Source organism: Phyllostomus discolor, chromosome 4 (assembly GCF_004126475.2).
Source record: "Phyllostomus discolor isolate MPI-MPIP mPhyDis1 chromosome 4, mPhyDis1.pri.v3, whole genome shotgun sequence".
NCBI lineage: Eukaryota > Metazoa > Chordata > Mammalia > Chiroptera > Phyllostomidae > Phyllostomus > Phyllostomus discolor.
In genome coordinates this window covers 165,595,990-165,615,068 of record NC_040906.2, presented here as the reverse complement: position 1 = coordinate 165,615,068, position 19,079 = coordinate 165,595,990, and the positions used below count along the sequence as shown (strand labels likewise).

The following is a 19,079-nucleotide window of genomic DNA, read 5'->3' as shown; positions in this document are numbered from 1 at the left end:
TGGAATGACTAACATGGAATACTATTTTATACAAAAATATAGGCTGTAGATAAATTTTTACTGTCATAAAACCTATTAACAACAACATATTAAGTTTTAAAAGGAAGGTCAGTACACCCTATAACCATTTTCTAAAACTGTATCTCATACACAGAAAAGGGCATGAAAAGACATATATCACAATGTGGACGGCGTGTCTGAATAGGAAAATCGCAGGCTTTGTTTTACTTTTTGTTTATTTGCATTGTGGATTCTACTACTTCTGTCCTGTCTGTATTATTTTTGTAAAAATAAAACAGTTTTAATCAAAAATTAGCTCACACACAATCTGCTCACAGACAGCCGGGTCAGCCCCATTCACGACACTAAGGACAATATGGAAGGTCCGTCAGTTACATCACTTCATTCCAACACACGTCATCCAAGAAAGTGCAGCAGATGGGAGACACTTTCACAGGAAAAGGGAACTCCCAATCCTAGAAATTTACAAGGCAGAAAAAATATATATCTTGCTAGTTAAGGTTATCGCTAATAAGATTATGGTTATTTTTAGAAAATATTTTATCTCCCTTTTCACCTCCATTGTTCTGACTTCTGAGGTAGGTTTCTATCAAGTATCATGGGCTCACTAGTTGAGATTTTAAAAGGAGATGGGGGAAGGTATCTGCAAAAGAGAAGTAGTCTCTTTTGGAGAAAGTAGGCACTGACCTTGATTGGAAGTCAGTTTCCAGCTCTGTTCCCAGGTCTGGCCTAGGGCTGAGTCTCAATCACCTCTCATAACACAGACCAAGTAGATGGGTTTTATTTTGAGGTTCTGCCAAGAAGGTGGGAGGTAAAACTTAAATAGTGCAAAAGGAATGTTAGAAGAGCCCTTTACAGATTACAAAATACTTCCATGTTTGTGACCTCGCTGGTGCAGACAGCATCCTAAGGATGAGTCACTCCCACAGATGACCCACTAGAGGGGCATCCACGTGCATGAAATAGTAAGAGCAGCCAGATTTGCATTCTTGATGCAGACTTTACCCATTGAGCCCTGCTGTTTTAACTTGAACTGTGACTTTTTAGCTTGCAATCCTTTGAAGATGACCACTGGAATCCATTTGGGTCATTTTGCAGCATTGTTCTCAGCTACAACACAATTGTTACAATTCCACTTAAGGGCATAGGACACATTATAACACTATATAGCCCAGCTCCAGCCTGGAGCAGGCCTGAAGAGAAAGTCTTGTTGTCTTATTGATATGTTCTGAATTGGATGGTTGTATAATTGGCAGATAAAACCAATCGTGTACTTTTGCATATAAAATCTACATTGTTTTATTATCTTATTGTGACACAGGGCAGACAATTATGTCCCCACATTTTAATCTTTGGCTAATCAAATATCCTAAAAAAGGTCAAACAAATGCTGTGAAATTGTGGCTACCAGCCCTCAGGCCCACATTGTGGCAGGCATAGTAGGTGTGCAGCTGTGTGCAGCTGTGTCCTACCCAGCTGAAGAGCTGCCCTAGAAATCGCCAAGACTTGTTACATTATTTTCCTGTGTGTGCCAAAGCCACCAGCCTTAAAGCAGGACAGAGTTTCATAGCCCTCTGGTTATATAAGAGATATCACCACCCCGACTCAGTCTACAGACCCTAAAATATGCATTCAGCAAATCCCACTCACCCCATGCTTTCATGTCTATTTACATGTTTCCATCGGCACCTTCAAAAACAAAGTACTCCAGTTTTTTTCTCATTCTATCCTGTAATATCCCTTCTCTTTTAGGAAAACATTCAGTAATCTTATTAGCTTGAGAGTGCAAGTGTGGCTGACTTCCCATCCCACAAGAGGAAGGTTCAGACTTCAGAGATTTTTATATGACCCACCTTCTACTACTTCTAATGATTTTTTTAAAGAAGGATAAATACTCTTAATAAGAAGGGACTGATTCTTCCTTAGAAGATATAAAAATTCTGTTCCCTAACAAGACACTCTGTTTCCCTGAAACTCTCCTTTTTCAGACAGCCACTTGTGCTCACCGATATTTACACTTTTTGAGGCCCTGTTTTTTACTTTCCTTTAAAAACTCTTGCCTCTTGGTTTCTATGAGTCTGTCTTTCACACAAGGAGAGAAGGGCTTGGCTTCCCAGAGCAGTGCTTGGCAAGCAGAGAGGCAGGAAACGCAGAAGGGAATGAGTCTGTCAGACTCATTTTCTTCTAGTTCAAATGTTTATTTCAGATTTGGGAGGAAGTAGAGTGGTTCCTTTCCATTTCCTCGTCTCTGGAACCTGCGAGTTGTATAAGGCTTAGAGAATCTCGCTCCACCACACATCGTACTCACAGGTTCACAGATGGAGTCTCTTTTCAGAGAACCTCCAGTGTGAACAGAGCAGAATTCACAGCTCTCCGTGCCCTTCCACGACCACCTATCTCTTACGGGTTGAGGACTGCAGCACCGAGCTAGACAACTGAAAGCAGAGGACAAGGCTGGCGGGCTCAGGAACATCTTATATTGGCTCCCACGGGGCAGGGCCATATCTCAACTGACATTAGTCCCCAGTCCTGCCACGTGGCACACCTGAGGCCACTGCTGAGCCGGAGAGGTCTGGTACAATTTATGAATGCCACAGCATGGTCTGGTCCTGAGCCCACTTTTTCGATCCCCAAGACTTACCATGTCTGACACCAGGATGAAGTTTCAACAGCAAAACTTAAAGTACACATGTTTTAGTAATGCGATGATTTCAACTCACGCCAACTTTTCTAGTCTATACTCTGATTTCTCTACTTTTTTTTAAAGCCAAACTATTTATCTCACTGCACTCACTAGCTCAGCCCTGCAACTTGTTTTATCGTCTACGCAATTGACACAGGTCATTTTTAATGCCAAATGGAGACCATCAGAAACCAAACTAGAAAATCTTGTGGTGAGTTTACTACTAAACTCTAACAGATGTGACTGACTGACTCTTACTGTAGACATCAGGACTAACGCATAATTTTAGGTACAAATTGCTTACTGAGAATATTTATAGAAAGAAAACTTCTTCAGCAAAAGAGGCCCTAGACATTTAACACAGATTATCTTGTAGTTTAACAATTGATAAAGAAGCCAAACATTGTAAATGCATTAATTATGGTTGGTTTAAGAAAGTTCCCAGGGCAGAGTGCTTGATCTAACCATCTTGGTTTTGTCAGAGTTTTAAAAGATAAAAATCTGACTCATTATCTTTACTTACAGTTTAGATTCTTCTAGTTGCATTACTGTTTGATAACCACTAATTATGTTCACTAAGGTCTTTGTGCACAAAATGCACCCTTAAGTGAACCATATTTATGCTTATGCATCTATTGACATTTACACATCCAATAGTGCAAACTAGTTTTCATATTACACCCACTGTGCTCTGGATGAGCTCCTGGAACAAATTAACCCTTCTGTATGTCGGAATTCCCTCCTAACAGTCACTTATTATGATACTTGTGAGTTGACAGTATAATGAAGACATATTATATTAGCTACAATCACAATATTCATTTTAGAAACCAAAAGTAGTCAAAGTATGAATCACATTATTAAAAATTTCCTCTGTCGGTCATTAATTAAATAACAAATACTAATTATATGTACAGTAATGAGTCTTTTTAATCAATTTTTAAAAAACAGGATGAAGGAAGGAAGAAGGAAAGATAAACATTGTAAAGGTCATAATGAGACAAACATTTCTACTTGAAGATATTGTCACTAAAGCACACTGTAAGCAAGCTATGCCAAGTCATGTACTTCTCACACACAGAATTATATTGTATCAAATTTAAATTTGTTACAACTGCATGTACATTAAACCAGTGATAACGAAAATGTAACTCAATATCTGATCTAGTTGAACAGCAACCAACATTAGCTCCCAGCCACATGAAGACAACCTCCAATGCCATTACTGGTGTCAGCTAAACCTCAGCCAGTTTGTCTTTTCCAGCCATTTTTAAATAAATATGTGACTATCTCAATTAGGAAATCTTGAAGGAAGTCTCTGCGAGGAGGTAATTTTGTTGCTCATTCTCAGTGCCCTGCATTTGCTGTACTTAAAATAGACACTTGTACCAATGTCCTTTCTATTACCCGAAGGGGAAAAAAATCACATACACACCAGTCCTTTTTCTTTCAGCTTGCAGAGAAGCAACTTGATCCAGCCAGTGTTGAAACCTGAGTAGGTCACTGTACACCATGATAAAATTCCCTAATCCCTGAGCCAAATCTCCCTGAGGGGGGCCTCCTCCTGATCCTCCACTTCCCAGGCTGACTTTTCCATTCGCTCTCTCCTCTTTCCCCCTTTCATTTCCCCTACCTTCAAGCCTTGATATGTGATCCGAGGTGGGGGCTCAAGTTTCCGTTTTTACAGCTTAGGCCGTGCTAGCTGTATACATTCCTTTCTTTCTGCCGGGCAGTGATTACTTACCCGGGCTTAGTTTACACTGGTCCAGATGAAAGCCGCTCAGATGAAGGCAAACACAGGCAGGCAGCTCCAGCAGCACCGATATGAAGCTGCACAAGGCCACATTGTGCTCTTGGTGACATTTTGTTGCACATATTTTTTTTTATATACAGGGCAACCAACTTGTTATGTTACTCTTTAGATGGAGTGGTCATAATACCATAAGGTTTGGGGAGGGGTTTTATTGATCTAGTTATCAATGTTAAAAGCAGAAAAATTTTCATTAGTTCAAAAAACCCCTCCCACCTTTTGTCTTTTAGAAATCACTTTTAAAATGAGTACTTTTAGTGCTACTCTATTAGAGGAACGCCTACCAAACAATTCCACTAGAAATGGGATTTCATGACTCACTGACACGGTGTGCTCTGGCATGACTGAAGATTTCGGCCAGGGTTCCGGACACACTGATCCAAACGGAGAGAAAACACCACGCTGCAGGCCCTTGAACCCTTTGCTGGCTGAGACTTCTCATTTAATGCTACCATGTATTGAAATGATGGGGATTAAAACTTCAAATAGTAGGTGGTGATTTAGAAGAAAAATAATATTTTCAAAGAGGAAACTCTGTGCTGGGAGGTTAATTCCATACTCAGTCCTGTAGCATTGACTAAAAATTGTGTACTTTTTCCCTTCACACAATGTTGTTTTTGTTTCCTCTTCGCCAGCTCAGACAAACATCTGTTATACTGGAGAAGGACAACTATCTCCCAAACCACGGCATGCGCCGCAGCCAAAGTCAACAACGCGAGCCCCGAGCATCGAGCACAGTCAGCCTTTATATCCAGCCGGGATAACATTTCACATGTTTTGATTAAAATTAGCTAATTTGTAATTCTAGAACCTATGAAACTTAAAAGCTGCCATCCATATAGATCACATTAGGCAGGGTTTTAAAGGGCCAGTGCACACTGATTTCCTGATGGCTTCACCTCTCTCTGTCCTCTTCCTCCAGCCCCAAGTTAAAATAAAATGCAAAAGTAATCTGGAAATGCAGGACAAGAGGGAAGGGTACTGGAGATAGAAACGGTCACTGTACATTGTTTGAATTCCAGCCCCTGTGGAGGACAACTCCTATGGTCTCTCTCTCTCTCTCTCTCTCTCTCTCTCTCTCTCTCTCTCTGTGTGTGTGTGTGTGTGTGTGTGTGTGTGTGTCAACTGCCTAGCATCAGAATCAATGGTGGTTTCCATCCCAAAGATGGCACTGATTTCCAAGGCAAATCTTCCTTAAACTCTCCTAGGACTGATGCTGCACCTCAGGCTTCCAAGCAGGAAGTTCCTCACCCAGAAATAAAGACCCTAATTCCAAAATTTAGGTTGTATGGAAATTTCCTCGCCATATACACATAGGATACGTTATCCAGGTGTCCCTCTCTAAGTATGGGTTTCATCCAAGCCTCTCTATTATAATATCCTTGTTCTAATCACGAAAACATCAAAACGCAATAAACCCAACTTAGCTGCAAGCCATTGCCATCGAGTTTGCGTTTTCAATACAAACTTCACCAACCTGACCAGTCAGTTGGCAGCGTTGAGGGTTCTACGCAGAAGACGGAGAGCACCAAGGCAGACACAGGATGAAAACTAAAGTGCCCCCCAAATCTGCTACTTGTTTGTAACTCAAAGAAAAAAATAATTAATAAAATGATTTCTTAAATTAAGAGAAACTCGTGAAATCGCAGAATAAAACCCCTCGCCGGGCAAAAGCCCCAAGTTCACGGAAAATAAGGGGTTGGGGGGAGGAGACGAGGGGGTCCCAAGCCGAGCGGCGCTCCCGTGCGACGGCTCCGACGCGAACAGCTGGAGCGCCAGGTTGCTGCGCTCGCCACCTCTGGAGCACCGCTGGCCTGGCGGGGAGCTGGCCTCGCAGGAGCGGACTCTGGGCTGGCCTTTCCGAACAATGGACAGGCGCTCTGCGAAGGCCGCCCCTCAGACAGCTAGCTTTCAGCAGGGCTTGCCCCGGGCTGCTTAGCCGGGAAGTGAAGCATGCAAAGGCGAGAGGGAGGCGGAGGCAGCCTCCAGAGAGGAGCGGGCCGGGGAGGGCGAGGCGAGCCGGCAGTCAGAACGGTACCCAGACCCGCGCCGCCCGGGCCGAGACTCTCCCTGGCACTGACAGCCTCTTTACACGGCCACAGCTGGCTGCTTGAGGGGACTCGGGGTCGAGTAGCAGGGAGATGAGCCCGGGAGAAGGGTGGGATCGAGCGCTCCCGGGGAGCCTCGGCCCCTCAGCTCCTAACTTTGCAGGGATCTCGGGTCTGGTTCCCAAAGAAGCGGACAAAAACTACCCCGCCGACTAGGAAAGCCTCTTCACCCAGCCGACCGCCACTTGGGTCCCCAGATCCCCTCCCCCTGAACTGCGCCTATGCCAACCTGGGGTTTATAAGGTTAAATAGTATGTGGTTCTCCGGCCGCCCTCACCCCATCAAATTGGAGGTAGGCAAATCTCGGGGATGCAGCCCGCGAGTTGGCCTCCGTTTTGCACCTGGAGGAGGAGCTGGAGCGTTTAGGGCATTCTACCGAAACTGACAAGCGCTCCCCTGTACCCCCCAAAGCCACACAGCGGCCCGAGGGGAGCGGGCGGAAGAAAGAGCGGCGTCTCTCCAGCCCCGAAGTCCAAAAATACCTTCATTTCCTCATTGATCTCCCTTTTCACTGGGTGAGCCGGTTTCCTGCTCCTTTTATTTTCCGGAGGTCTCCCTTCTTTCTCCATTTCTGCCATGTTTTTGTGTCTGGTTTCTGTGGAGATGAAATGGCTGCTGCCGCCGGCGGCGGTGGTGGCGGTGGCGGTGGTGGTGGTGGTGGAGGTGGTGCTGATGGTGGCAACGCTGGCGGAGGTAGCGGTGCTGGCGGGGCTGGGGCTGGTGGGGGGGTGGCAGGCGGGCGCCGGAGGAGCGGGGTCTCTTCTAGCGGCAGAGAACGTCAGCAGCTGTCACAGGGAAAGGTAGCTCGCGGAGTCTCGGGGATGCCGCCGCCGCCGCTCCAGCTCCCGCTGCCGCCGCCGCCGCCGCCAACGCCGCCGCTGCCGCCGCTGCCCCTGCCGACGCTCCCGCTGCCGCTCCGGCCGCCGCCGCCGCCGCCGGGCTGCATCCTCGGGGCCCCGTGGAGTCGTCAGCCATCTTCCGTCCCTCTGTCCGTCTGCATGGGCGAGGGGAGCGAGGGCCGGGCGCGGAGAGAGCTGCTCTGGGCGTGCGTGCGTGGATGTGTGTGTGTGTGTGTGTGTGTGTGTGTGTGTGTGTGTGCGTGCGCCCGGGAGAGCGCGCCAGCCCTGGCGCCCAGCGCCTCCCGCGAGCCGAGCCGGGGGGCGGGCCGGGCCGCGAGGGGAGGGGGCGGGGAGGGTGCCCGAGCAGGGAGGGGGCGGGAGGGAGGGGGGCGGCGGGGGGCCTAGGACAGCCCCCAGCTCCCGAGCGGGCGTGGCTTCCACCGTCACCGTGCACGCCGAAGCTGCGCGGCTCCGGGGGCTGCTCGCGGCCGCCCGGCTCATCCGCGGCGGACACCCGCGGGACGCGGCGCCCCTCGCGGCTGCCACCTCTGCGTGACGCCCCACTCCGCGGGCCTGCTCCGACCCCAGCCGTTCTCCTAAGCTCCGTGCTGTGGGTCCGGCGGCCAGTCCCAGAAGCTGCTGAAGAAAAATGAATGGGGGTGAAAGAGGGAGGTTGATTGGTGGGAGGGCGTGGGGGCCTGAGGTCGATAGCGGGCCACCTTCCTACCCCGCGCACCACCGACTGAGCTCGCCGCCTCCAGTTGCAGGGCCGGGGTCCGAGGGGAGGGAAACCACAGTCCTGACCTCCCCTCAGCTGCCAGGATAGGGTGTGCGGCTGAGGGAGACCTCAGGGCGCCCTCGGGGCACGTGGAGGCTGGAGGTCCCGTGGAGAGGTTCCCGCACCCTTCTCTGCTGGTCCCCCACGCGGCGCAGGCTACGGCTGCGCTTGCAAGAAAGCTTTTGCCTCTCAATGAACCACTTAGAAGTAGGACATCTGGGCATTCAGCCCCCTTTCTCTTCTTTCTTTCTTTTATTTTCCTTCTTTTTCCTCTAGTCTCTCCCCCCACCTCCCTCCTCTCTCTCTCTCTCTCTCTCTCTCTCTCTCTCTCTCTCTCTCTCACACACACACACACACACACACACACGTGTCTCAGCTTTACCCTGTGACCCCGCGCGCACCCTGGTCCCAATGCCCTGGGTTTCACCCCCCAAATTGGGTGATTCTGGCAGCGTAGGGTCCCGCGTCGAACCTAGCATTCTCCAGTTGGGACTCCCGCACCACGCCCCGGATGCACTGCGCCCCACGGCACTCTTTCCTCTCCACTTCTCTTCACGCATCTGCTCTCCCAAGCCTTGCTCTCTCTTTCTGCGCTCACGCGCCCCATCTTTGGACCTCTCGGTCCAAGCCTAGGGCCAAGCTCGGATTGCATTTGTCCCTCTCTGGGTCGAGGCAGGGGTGTGAATGAATGCCTTGATGCGGCTTCGGCGACACACGCAACCCTGAACGCTCATCCACACCGCGGAGGACACACTGGTGTTCGGCTTCGCTGTCCTCCGCGGCTACACTTAGTAATTACCTGACACAAAGCGATATGGGGGTGTCCATTGTTCCACGAGTTGTTATTGTGCAGGGTTTCTTGTGAGAGTGGGGGAACTTAAAATGGCACATTTCTTTTTAACCGAAAAGATAGAATGAGTTCGTTGTGAAGGGTGTGTGTTAGCTTTCCATTAAAATCTTAGTTTGGCCTGTCAGAAGAGGCTCCTTCTTCGTATTACATTGCCTGATTTGTATTTGGGCATTGTTTTGTTTCTTAAACTTCAAATTAGAGATATTTGGACTTGTACTCGGGAGGGCTGAGAATCTCCACGTTGGTTATTTTGCATTTTAGCATTATTTTGGTTCGTGAATGCCAAATTACCAGTCCTTGGGAGGATACCCCAGAGAGCTGAGTAATTCGACTCACCTCTTCTGTTCCCTAGCTGGAGTAAGCAAGGAGAACCTCACCCTGCTCTGCCAAACCTGCTGGATCCCAGGCGAGCCGGGAGGCCAGCGTGAGCAGGGGGAACCTGGCTCTGCTCCCCCAAGGGGTCGGCGTGAAACTCTTGCCAGGAGAAATGTTTAACATCCTGGGGTGGTTATCCGGGACGTCGAAAAGTCAAGAGAGTAGGACTGATGAGGTTTTAGGGAGCGCCCTGTGGCACAAGCATCCCCTATTCAAGATTTTTCCAGTAGTTTCTGGGAGCGTACCCAGGTATGCACCGGTAGTGAGCCCAAGCCTTCTGACCAGGTCTGGAAGCCTGCTGTTGCCCACAGGCACCCAAACCGTCCCACGCAGCCAGGATGCGGAGAGGAGCCAGAATCTGTCTGCGCTAACACTGCTCCCCCCCTTCCCGGGCCGATAGTGCAAGTGTGTGAGAGTGGGCGTATTTCACAGTGAGGAGTACCAACCCAATGCTGTTGCCGGGAGGGAGAGAAGAGGAGGCAGTCTTTGGGGGGTTTAAGTCCGAATTTCTCCAAGACATTTGATAAATGATACGTGGGTTGGAATTATTTTGTTTTCTCTGTTTTGCCCTCTTGGTCTTTAAGGAAAAGTAGTGAGAAAACTTTTTTTATTACTTTTAAATATCTTAAAATTGTAACGTATGTTGTAAAGTGTACACAAAGAGAAGCTTTTTGTCTTCTGGAAACATATTTAAGTCCCTTCCATTTCCTTTGGTGCCAGAACGATTACAATTGATCCACTGTTGTTCGGCTGATATCAAATAACGAGTTATATACCCCAAATCCTAAGATACAGTTTCACGAGTTGAGAATAAAATAAATAGAAAAGGTGAACTGTAGTCCAGAGTTATATTTAGAGGCAGCTATACTTCCTCTAAAGAAAAGTACTTACACTGCAATTGCTCAGGCATTTAATAAGAATAATGATATTAATCAGCCACCTGTTCCTTCACAGGCACGTGTCCTCCAGAAAACTGGTGTGAGAACATTGTGCTAGAATCCACAATGCCTATATCTTCAGTGACAGAATGAGGTTCATCAAGCACACGTCAGGAAACTTTTAGTCTAGAATGAACTTCAAAACTAACAGTTGTCATGCCTTGTTAATGACACAGTGTAGGTTTCCTCAAATGTGCTATAGATGAAGACAATCATAACAAGAGTTGCTCCTTTACGAATTTGGAAGGACCTTGAGGCTGCTAACACTCCCTAGACAACTTCATACATACATCTGTACGAGGATAACACTGTGTGGAGAGGAACAGCCTCATACATATCTCAGAAGAACTACTCCTTTGCTACTACGACTTTCCATTGTGCTCCCCATACACCAGCTTGCTCACTCGTCCTCTCTGACACACACACTGCCCCCCACACACACGCTCTAGACATAGAATAGGTCTTTGATTTTCCCTTTACTATTCTATCGCTCGCCAAAATGGGTACAAGACTGACCTTTTATACACTCTTCAGGTATATTTGTGTGACTTCATTTACTTATCAAGGCCACTCTGACCTGATTCACCTGGAAAATATATCAGAGAACACCTAACTCAGAGGCCCAGTCCTCATGCTTGGTAAGGAATTAATAAGTATTTGCTGACTGATTAGTATAATGTAGTATGTTGTTTGAAATTAATGCTGATCTTGAACAAGCTTTGTGATCTAACCAAACATGGGATTAAAATACGAGGAGTAATTACTGTGCTAAACACATGATAAGAATTATCTCATTCAAAATTCACAGAATCCTATGACACAGCTTCTACTCTTGTCCCCATTTCACATATGAGGAAACTAAGGCTTACACAAGCTGTTATTAAGTCACAAACTAGCAAGTATTGGGATTGGAACTCATCTTTCTGTCCAACTCTAGATTTGGAGTTCCTGACACTATGCTAATCTGTTTTAATGAAGTCATTTTAACAGTCTGCTATGTTATCTAATTTAAGGTCCACATTTTTTACATTTTGACATCTTCAAGCCTGTGATGTATCTTATAATGAATTCTTACAATTGTACATGACAGCTTCTTTTCCCTCAGTGGTATATAAAATAATAGCATATTTTCCAATCAGTGATATAGTTTGGTTATGTTGGGTTATGCTGTAATAGCAAATCATCAGAAAATCTCAGGGACTCAAAACAGCAAAGGCTCATAGCCCTTCCTCGCACTCAGCCTGCTATATCACTCTTGAGATCAACTGTCTTCTGTTCGATGGGTTGGCGTTGCACCTGCATACTACCATGTGCTTCCACAGTCACTACTGCAGGGGAAGATGGAGCCCTGGAGAATCTCACACCAGCAACTAAGTGCACCAGCCTGTCTGTGAAATATCACTTCTGTCTCCAACCCATTATGGCTCTGCCCAATGGCTAGGGAAGCTGGGAAGTTTAATCCTCCTATGTTTCCCAAAGGAGAGGAGAAGTGGATGTGGGCAAGCAGTTAAAATTTATACCACAAAGACATATTCATTCAATGAAATATGGTCATTAGGATCAATTAATGTAAATGTGGGGATCTATATTGAGCAACAATTGGCCTGTGATTTGTTGTATCCCACCTAAAACAAAATTCTAAAGTTCATGCTCATGTCTAATTTCAAAGAAGAATCAGAATCAATTTCAAAACAACATTGTAAAACAGTACAGCTGTGATGCAGGGGTTTTAACCAGGGGTCTCTATATGAGCTTGCAGGACTTTGGAACCTCCTGAAATTGTGTACAAAACATTCAGAGCATTTTTTCCAAGGAATGGGTTGATTCCTGAGAATCATATCTGTCATCTGATTCTCAATTGGGATTCATAATTCATTCATTCATTTATTCAATGCACCTATATTAAGGGCCCATTATATTCCAGGCATGGTTCTTGGGATCCAGCAGCAAACATGACACACAAGTTCCAAATATCGCAAAGCTTATAATCTGGAGGGGACAATAAATAGACAAACAAGTAACAAAGAAGGTAAGTTTAGATATAGGGAGGTGACGCAAAAGAACATCATAGAAACAGGAGTGGGGTCGGGGGTCTGCTAAAATGATAACAAGAGGCCATTAAATGGAGAAATTTGACCTGAAACAGGAAAGATGAGAAGGAACTGCTCATGCAGAGATCTTGGAACCCTGGAGAAGTGTGGTCAGAGTTTTAAAGGAGCTGAAGAGTGGATGTGCTCAGTGAGTTTGAGAAATTGAAAGGATCTGGAGTGTAGAGGATGAGTGGTAGGAGAGGTCATGAAAGAGGAATACAGAGGCCAGGTTGTATGGGACCTGTGATCCATGGTAAGTAATCAGCATTTTATTTTAAGAGAAATGTGGACAAGTGCATATTCTAAAGAACCCCCCCCCACCCCTGCCGGCATGGGCCCTCGGCATGGGAAAGCCTAAGTTTCTTCCTGGCTCCACTATTTGTATGTGTCATTAACTCTGCCATTAAATACCAAGTTAACCCAAATGGGCACATTCCCAAGTGAGGATTTCCCTCCTGCCTTGATGTTCAAAGAACATCCTTTCCCCCTTTGCCATGGTGTCAAAGAGAAGACCGTGACCTCCTCAGGAGAATAGGGACCTTCTTTCAGTAACAGAGATATAAGAAGTTTGCCAGCTAGTAGCTTCAAACAGGCTTCTTTGCAAGAAGATAAAGGCTTCATCCTTTCATGAAGTCTTGCACAAGTTATTTACCTTAGTCTTCATTTGTGAAATGAAAATATGAAGTTATATTTTGGAGTGTTAAGATCATATAGTGTCCATTAAAGTAAACTAAAAATAAAACTGCACAAAAGTCTGAGAATCACTATTGTTTTACAGTAGCCTAACATTTATATTGTTTACCTTAAAAATAAAAGTTAATTAACCAGCAAACATGGGTTTATTCAGAAATAGCAGAGAATTGCATGCAATTCAGGACACGCAAGCTATGGCAAAACCATAGGCAACTTCAGAGAGCAAATGAGAAGAACGTTCTTTTATAGAGGAAAGGGCAAGTTGGAAGGAGCCGTCTATCCACAAAGGGTACAGTGGAGGAAAGTGGGAGTTCGAAGTGTAGTGGCTTTTCATTGGCTAGATTGTGATAGTCTCTTATTGGCCGGGCTTTTGCTGGGGGAGGAGAAAATCTTCCTTCCTCCTATTCTGGAGGTAAAGGAGAAAAACATCCTCTTGTTGGAGATGCAGAGCACAATCTCTCCCTGTTTGGAACTACTGACAAAGCGTGGTAGGGCCTGAGAGCTCCCCCTACAGGCCCTCGGGTCTCCAGTCTTGATCGATGTCTCTTGTTAATTTTCACAGTATGCACAGACTAATGCCAATGTAAGGAAATCTGATACGTGAGGAATAGCCACCTCACGTATAAAAATGTTCTTTATTTTCAAAACAATGTACTTCAGGGTTCCTTTTAGTAGTAATTTACTAGAATGTAATAATTTTACTTATAAAAGTGAGATTTTCATGTACACTTTCAAAAACATTTCAATGGTACCCATTAAAACAAGCATACCAGCACCCATAAATTCAAGGTAAAGTTCAATTTGAGTTATAATTTTTAATTTTTATCCATTGAAACAGAGATCAAAGCCCAGTATTTATTTACCCCAAGTATCTCTATGCTATAGATAGATAGATGATAGATAGATAGATAGATAGATAGATAAAAGTTAAGCTCAACTATCAATGTGTATGTCTGAATATAACAGCTTTAGGTATAGTAAGCCTGTGGAAATGAATGAAGATCATCCAAATGAGAGCAAACAATGTCTTGTTTAGAGTGAGGAAGTCACCCGCCATCACTTGGCAGAGACTCAAATGTAGACCTATAGGTGGGAAAACTTCAGACTGAAAAAAAAAAAAAAGCCTTCAATGTGATCTAATGGGAGGTTGATGGCATGGAGAATCTGGAGAAGGGCTAACCAGAAGGGGGGCTACCTAGAAGCAGGGCATCCTATGTGAGCATATTTGGCTTTCTCTACTTGGTCCTGAGTTGGAAGGTGGTGGTGGTGGTGGTGGTGGTGGTAAGGAACTGGGAAGCTGGCACCGTTGACCAGTCCTAACCATGGTGGGTGATTGTGGTGGAAAAGGTAGCTTGGCTTCTCAGACTTTTTGCTGCAGGGGTTAGGGGTCAGAGTTTCATTGTCTTATATGGTCTGACCATTGCCCATTTGTAGAGTTGGTCTCACAAACCATTAACAAACCATAATTTACGACAGACAGCTAACAAGAAACTAGATCAAGGTATAAGGAAGTTTCCATTTGTGGTAAGATGATATTTTGATGTATTAAAGAAGTGATTTGTTTTATCATACCTGCTCATTTCTTTCTATCCTAGGCAGTTGTTCATTCAAACTATACTCTGGCATCTGTTCCTTCAGAGTAAGGATGTTACACAAGAAATTCACAGAAAAACATGAGTTGTCCATGACTTTTGAGATTTAAAAGACTTGTGAAATTCAAAGCAGGAAAAATAGTTTGAGAGAAAATTTTTTCTTTGTGTTTCAAAAGTCTAGATTTTGAGCATCAAGACTTAATGACCTGAAGGATTTAGATTATGAAGTTTATGCTGTAAAAACTAGATTTAGAAAAAGAAATGGTAAGCCAAAAAAAAAAAAGCTTTCCCAGTCTAAAAAAAGATAATTCTATGCTGTTGAGAGAAAGGAGTAAAGGTGCTTACATGATGGAAGGAGCTTCACAGTAGATCCCCAATCAGAACAACGGGAATACTTGTTAGGTTTCAGGGAAGCTGCAGGTGATGGACAGACAGCAGAGAGCAGAAGTGGCTTGTGCATCCCTTCTGAGATGGAGCTGGGAACAGCAGCGAGCCTCCTAGAAGAGAATAGCCCAGCACTGCACAGGCAGGCGCAGCGGGGGTAAACACAGTGGTGACAGTCCAGGAGTAGCCATATACCCCCTTCACTTACCATAACGTGTGAGTTTCTGTGCACTCACCATATACACTCTTCACTCGCCATAGTGTGTGTGTGGCTGAGTGGAGCAGGTGTGGCTCTGAGAGACTGCAAAGCTGGAGTAGTCCCACACCCAAAATATTTGATGAGAGAGTCCACAAAGACTTTCATTTCAAAGGATGCTAGCCAAAAAGGAGACTGGGTGAGGAGTGAATGCTGCCCACCCACCCATCCACCATGTAGATGTCAGCTTGTGAGGAAAGCACAAGGGGGTGGGCATGAGAAAAAACCAAATCAGTGGAGATTATCTGGAGGTTTTGTTTCTACTGTATAGTATGGTAGTCTTGAGAAACAGCAATTGAGTTCAGTGATAAAAAAACAAATGCGTAGCAAATATCCGATGTTTTTTATGTTGATACTTATAGCTCACACTTATATTTCACCTAGAACTCAAATTTGCTGTGAAGCAATTAAAAAGAGCAGTTTTCTGACTATTGAAGTAAATTTGAGGCCTTATCTGCCTAATTAATTAATTAATATTTAAATAGTAGCTCTCAAATGAAAATAGTTTCTTTGAGTTTATGGCCTTGGTATCTCAATAAGATCAAGTTAAGCACAGGACATTTTTAGTAACTAGTCAAAACTCTAGTAAATATAAAATTTAGCTTAGTATCTGACTGATCTTGAATTGTCATTGCCTTCCTCGATGATATCCATTGGTGAAATCAGAACACTTGCTTTGATTCATGTAGATGCCAATGTAGACTTGCAATAATATCATATTTTCCTTACATAAATAATCAAGTGCCATTAAAATTACTAGACCTCTGACAATTCTATGTTGAAAGATATCAACAACTATCATTATTGAATATCTGTTATAACTCAAGTATTTTGAACACCTTACCACATTTATGTTTCACAGCTGTCCTCAAGAGTACAATTGTCTCCATTTCATAGCCTACGTAGTGAAAGTCACGCCAGGAACTGGCCAATCCAGAAAAAAATTCCACAGTCTTCCAACTTCCAGACAGATTAGGTATGCCTTCACCTCTCCTAGCATGCCAATACGGTAAATTATTTAATTTTTCTTTATTTTAACTTACACATGGCTGTTACAGAAATTAAAACAGCCATAATAAATACTCAACCCTTCAAAAATAACATACTCCATTTTAATATTCTCAAACCAAATATGATATTTAGTAAATAGTTACAGAGAATTGATATCTATGTTTTGACCCACCTCCTTTGAGAAACATTACATGTAGTAAGAAACATTTTTCTCTTACAGAAAATTTGTCTCCAATGTGCTGTTGGGCCATAAGTTGTCTCTTTATTACATCCCAGAGGGAGGAAGTTGAGTGGGAAAGATTCTGCAATTTAACTGTGAGAGGACATTATACATTTCAGTGGAAGGAAAAAAATTCATCAAAAGCTAAGTAGATAAATGAAGTATTCTACAATAAGTCTTGGGATATAGGCTGTGCATTTGTTTGTTTTTTAATTGCACTCAAGCTACTAAATCTGTATACCAGAAGTGGAGGAATATTTCAACTCAGTATTACCCTTTCTATCTGAAGCCAGTGGTTTTTAATGCAGCTCATCTTTTGAAGGCCTGTAGGCGAGGCAGAGCTGTCAGGGACAGACAGACGAGAGAAGATTCGGAAGTGCACTCCCTGAGGAAGTCTCAGGGTGTGTGTACAGCGCGAGAAGGTACTGAGGTCCTAAACTAGAAAACAAAGCAGCCAGCCTCAAACCCAGCATGGGAAAAAGTGAAGTGCCAAAATGAACACAGAGTAGATACTAGGGTATCTTTTATGTGGCAAAAGGCAGCTTTCTGTGGTCTGAACACATGGACAATTTCATAGAATTTAGTAACACAAAAGCTATTACTTATTAATGCTTCTCTATTCACCAGGGGCCTTGTTAAATACTTTACAGAGGTGGTTTTATTCAGTTCTCACACAGCTGATATAACTATTGGTTTTGGTCCTATTTTACAAATGAGGAAATAGAAGGTTTAAAAATTAAGCATTTGCCCCATAAATAGATTAGCACTCTGACTCCAGAGTCTAGAACTCTCTCTGCCACCTTGTAGTACCAGTATATTGGTGAAAGTTTTTGCTCACAAGCAATGAAACAAATGTTAAAGAAAAAATATATTGGAGGAAAGGGTACTCATAGATCCCAAGAGACTGAGAGTACAGGCTTGGGAAACAGGCAGGAACCCAGGGCCTCAGGAGGCCAGGCCATCCATACAAAGACTCTATCTGAGATGCTGCCATCTCTACTTCTGCTGCACCACTCCTTCTAGAAGCCACCACTGGGCATCTTGCTGGTCCCATGAGCAGCCCCAGATGCCCTTCCTTCATCTCACGATGCACAAGCCTGGGTAGGAGGGTTCACTGCCAGGTGGTGAGGCCCTTGCTCCATGTTCCAGGGAGTGGGGAGAGTAAAAGTCAAACTCTTTGGCTTCCCTGGTGGAAGGTAGACTCCTATATCTCAAGATCACACTCAATGAAGAATTCCCCCAAATGCAAGGACAGATGGATTTTGACAGGCAAAGGAACTTTACATGTCCTCCCAGGCTACCCACTATAGCCACTTTGTAGCAAATCATTTCATTAGGAAAATAAATGTAGGTCTGTTAAAATAATTTTGAAAGGTCAGGCAAGGTGGAATTGTGCAAACATTAAATCAAATGATTTTTTTTGCAAATCAAAACCTGATTGACCTAGAAATTCATGCTAATAGTGTTATTTGAAATCTCCAAGTGTAAACTTTAGAAAAATAAATTTGGTAACCCATATGCTAAACGTCAATTAATTAGAATGTTTAGGGAATAGAATTGTTCTTGTTAACTTAAATTTCTAACTAAATGTGATTAAGCCTTTAAAAAGAACCACAAACCTTTATATTTCAGGTCTTCTCACTAGAATTCTTAATAAGATATTTGGGTTGTGAAAGTTTCATAGTGCCTCAGAATTAAATATTAATGCCACCATTTGTAGCTGGAAAATACAGTGGGTGCGGATGATGCCAAATATATATAGATTTCTATGGTATACATTCCGTGTACATTTCATTAACCAAACTTCTGACATGAATTTGCCTTTTGTTTTTTCCTCTGCATAAACATTGGGTGAAAGAGGAGGAAATAAATTCTGTCAATATAAACAATTATATTTGAAACCCGCTAAGGGCAAGAAACTACTAGGTGCTGTGAATGTAAACATAAACAATAAAGGTGTTTTAAAAGTGAGACAGAATTAAGAAAGGGAGATGACTAATTCTGAGTGAGGGATAGAGGGGGTGACCACATGAGTTGGACCTTAAGGATGATGCATAGGATATTGTCAAGTGAGGAGGAAAGAAAGAGGAGCATCCTAGACAGAAAGAACAAGAGAAGCAAGGTGCCAAGATGTGAAAGTTCAAATAGAGTTAAGGAAGGGTAAATAATTCAGGGTGCCTGGGATGTATGAAAGAGGGCTTTGCAGCTAATCCAAAGTTAGGATAGGACCAAAAGTCAATGGCCTCAAATACCACCATAAGGGAGCATGGACTTATTTCTGAGAGTTCCAGGAAGCCACTGAGACTTTTTTTGCTATGAAGATGATAAGATCATAAATATGAGGTAGGGAGATCACTTTGATGGCAGATGAAAGGCAGAAGGAGAGACCAAAGATAAAAAAAAATTACATGAGGTGTTTGCAGTAGTCTAA

At 44.1% G+C, this 19,079-nt stretch overlaps 1 protein-coding gene across 4 annotated transcripts in view; it reads right to left on the bottom strand.

Annotated features, from left to right (window-relative positions):
• The window catches only part of LOC114495672 (sine oculis binding protein homolog), a 168,429-nt gene extending 160,657 nt beyond the window's left edge, over positions 1 to 7,772 (bottom strand). The window contains exon 1 of one of the 4 annotated variants that reach the window (XM_028511044.2): positions 7,105 to 7,772. In XM_028511044.2, coding sequence (XP_028366845.1) covers positions 7,105 to 7,200 — 96 coding nt within the window. In that variant the 5' untranslated portion in view covers positions 7,201 to 7,772. Of the gene's footprint in view, positions 1 to 4,139; positions 4,297 to 4,337; positions 4,588 to 7,104 lie in introns of those variants that run through there. The other 3 variants (XM_028511043.2, XM_028511045.2, XM_036024537.1) reach the window with 3 other exon arrangements.
• Positions 7,773 to 19,079: the final 11,307 nt, after the last annotated feature.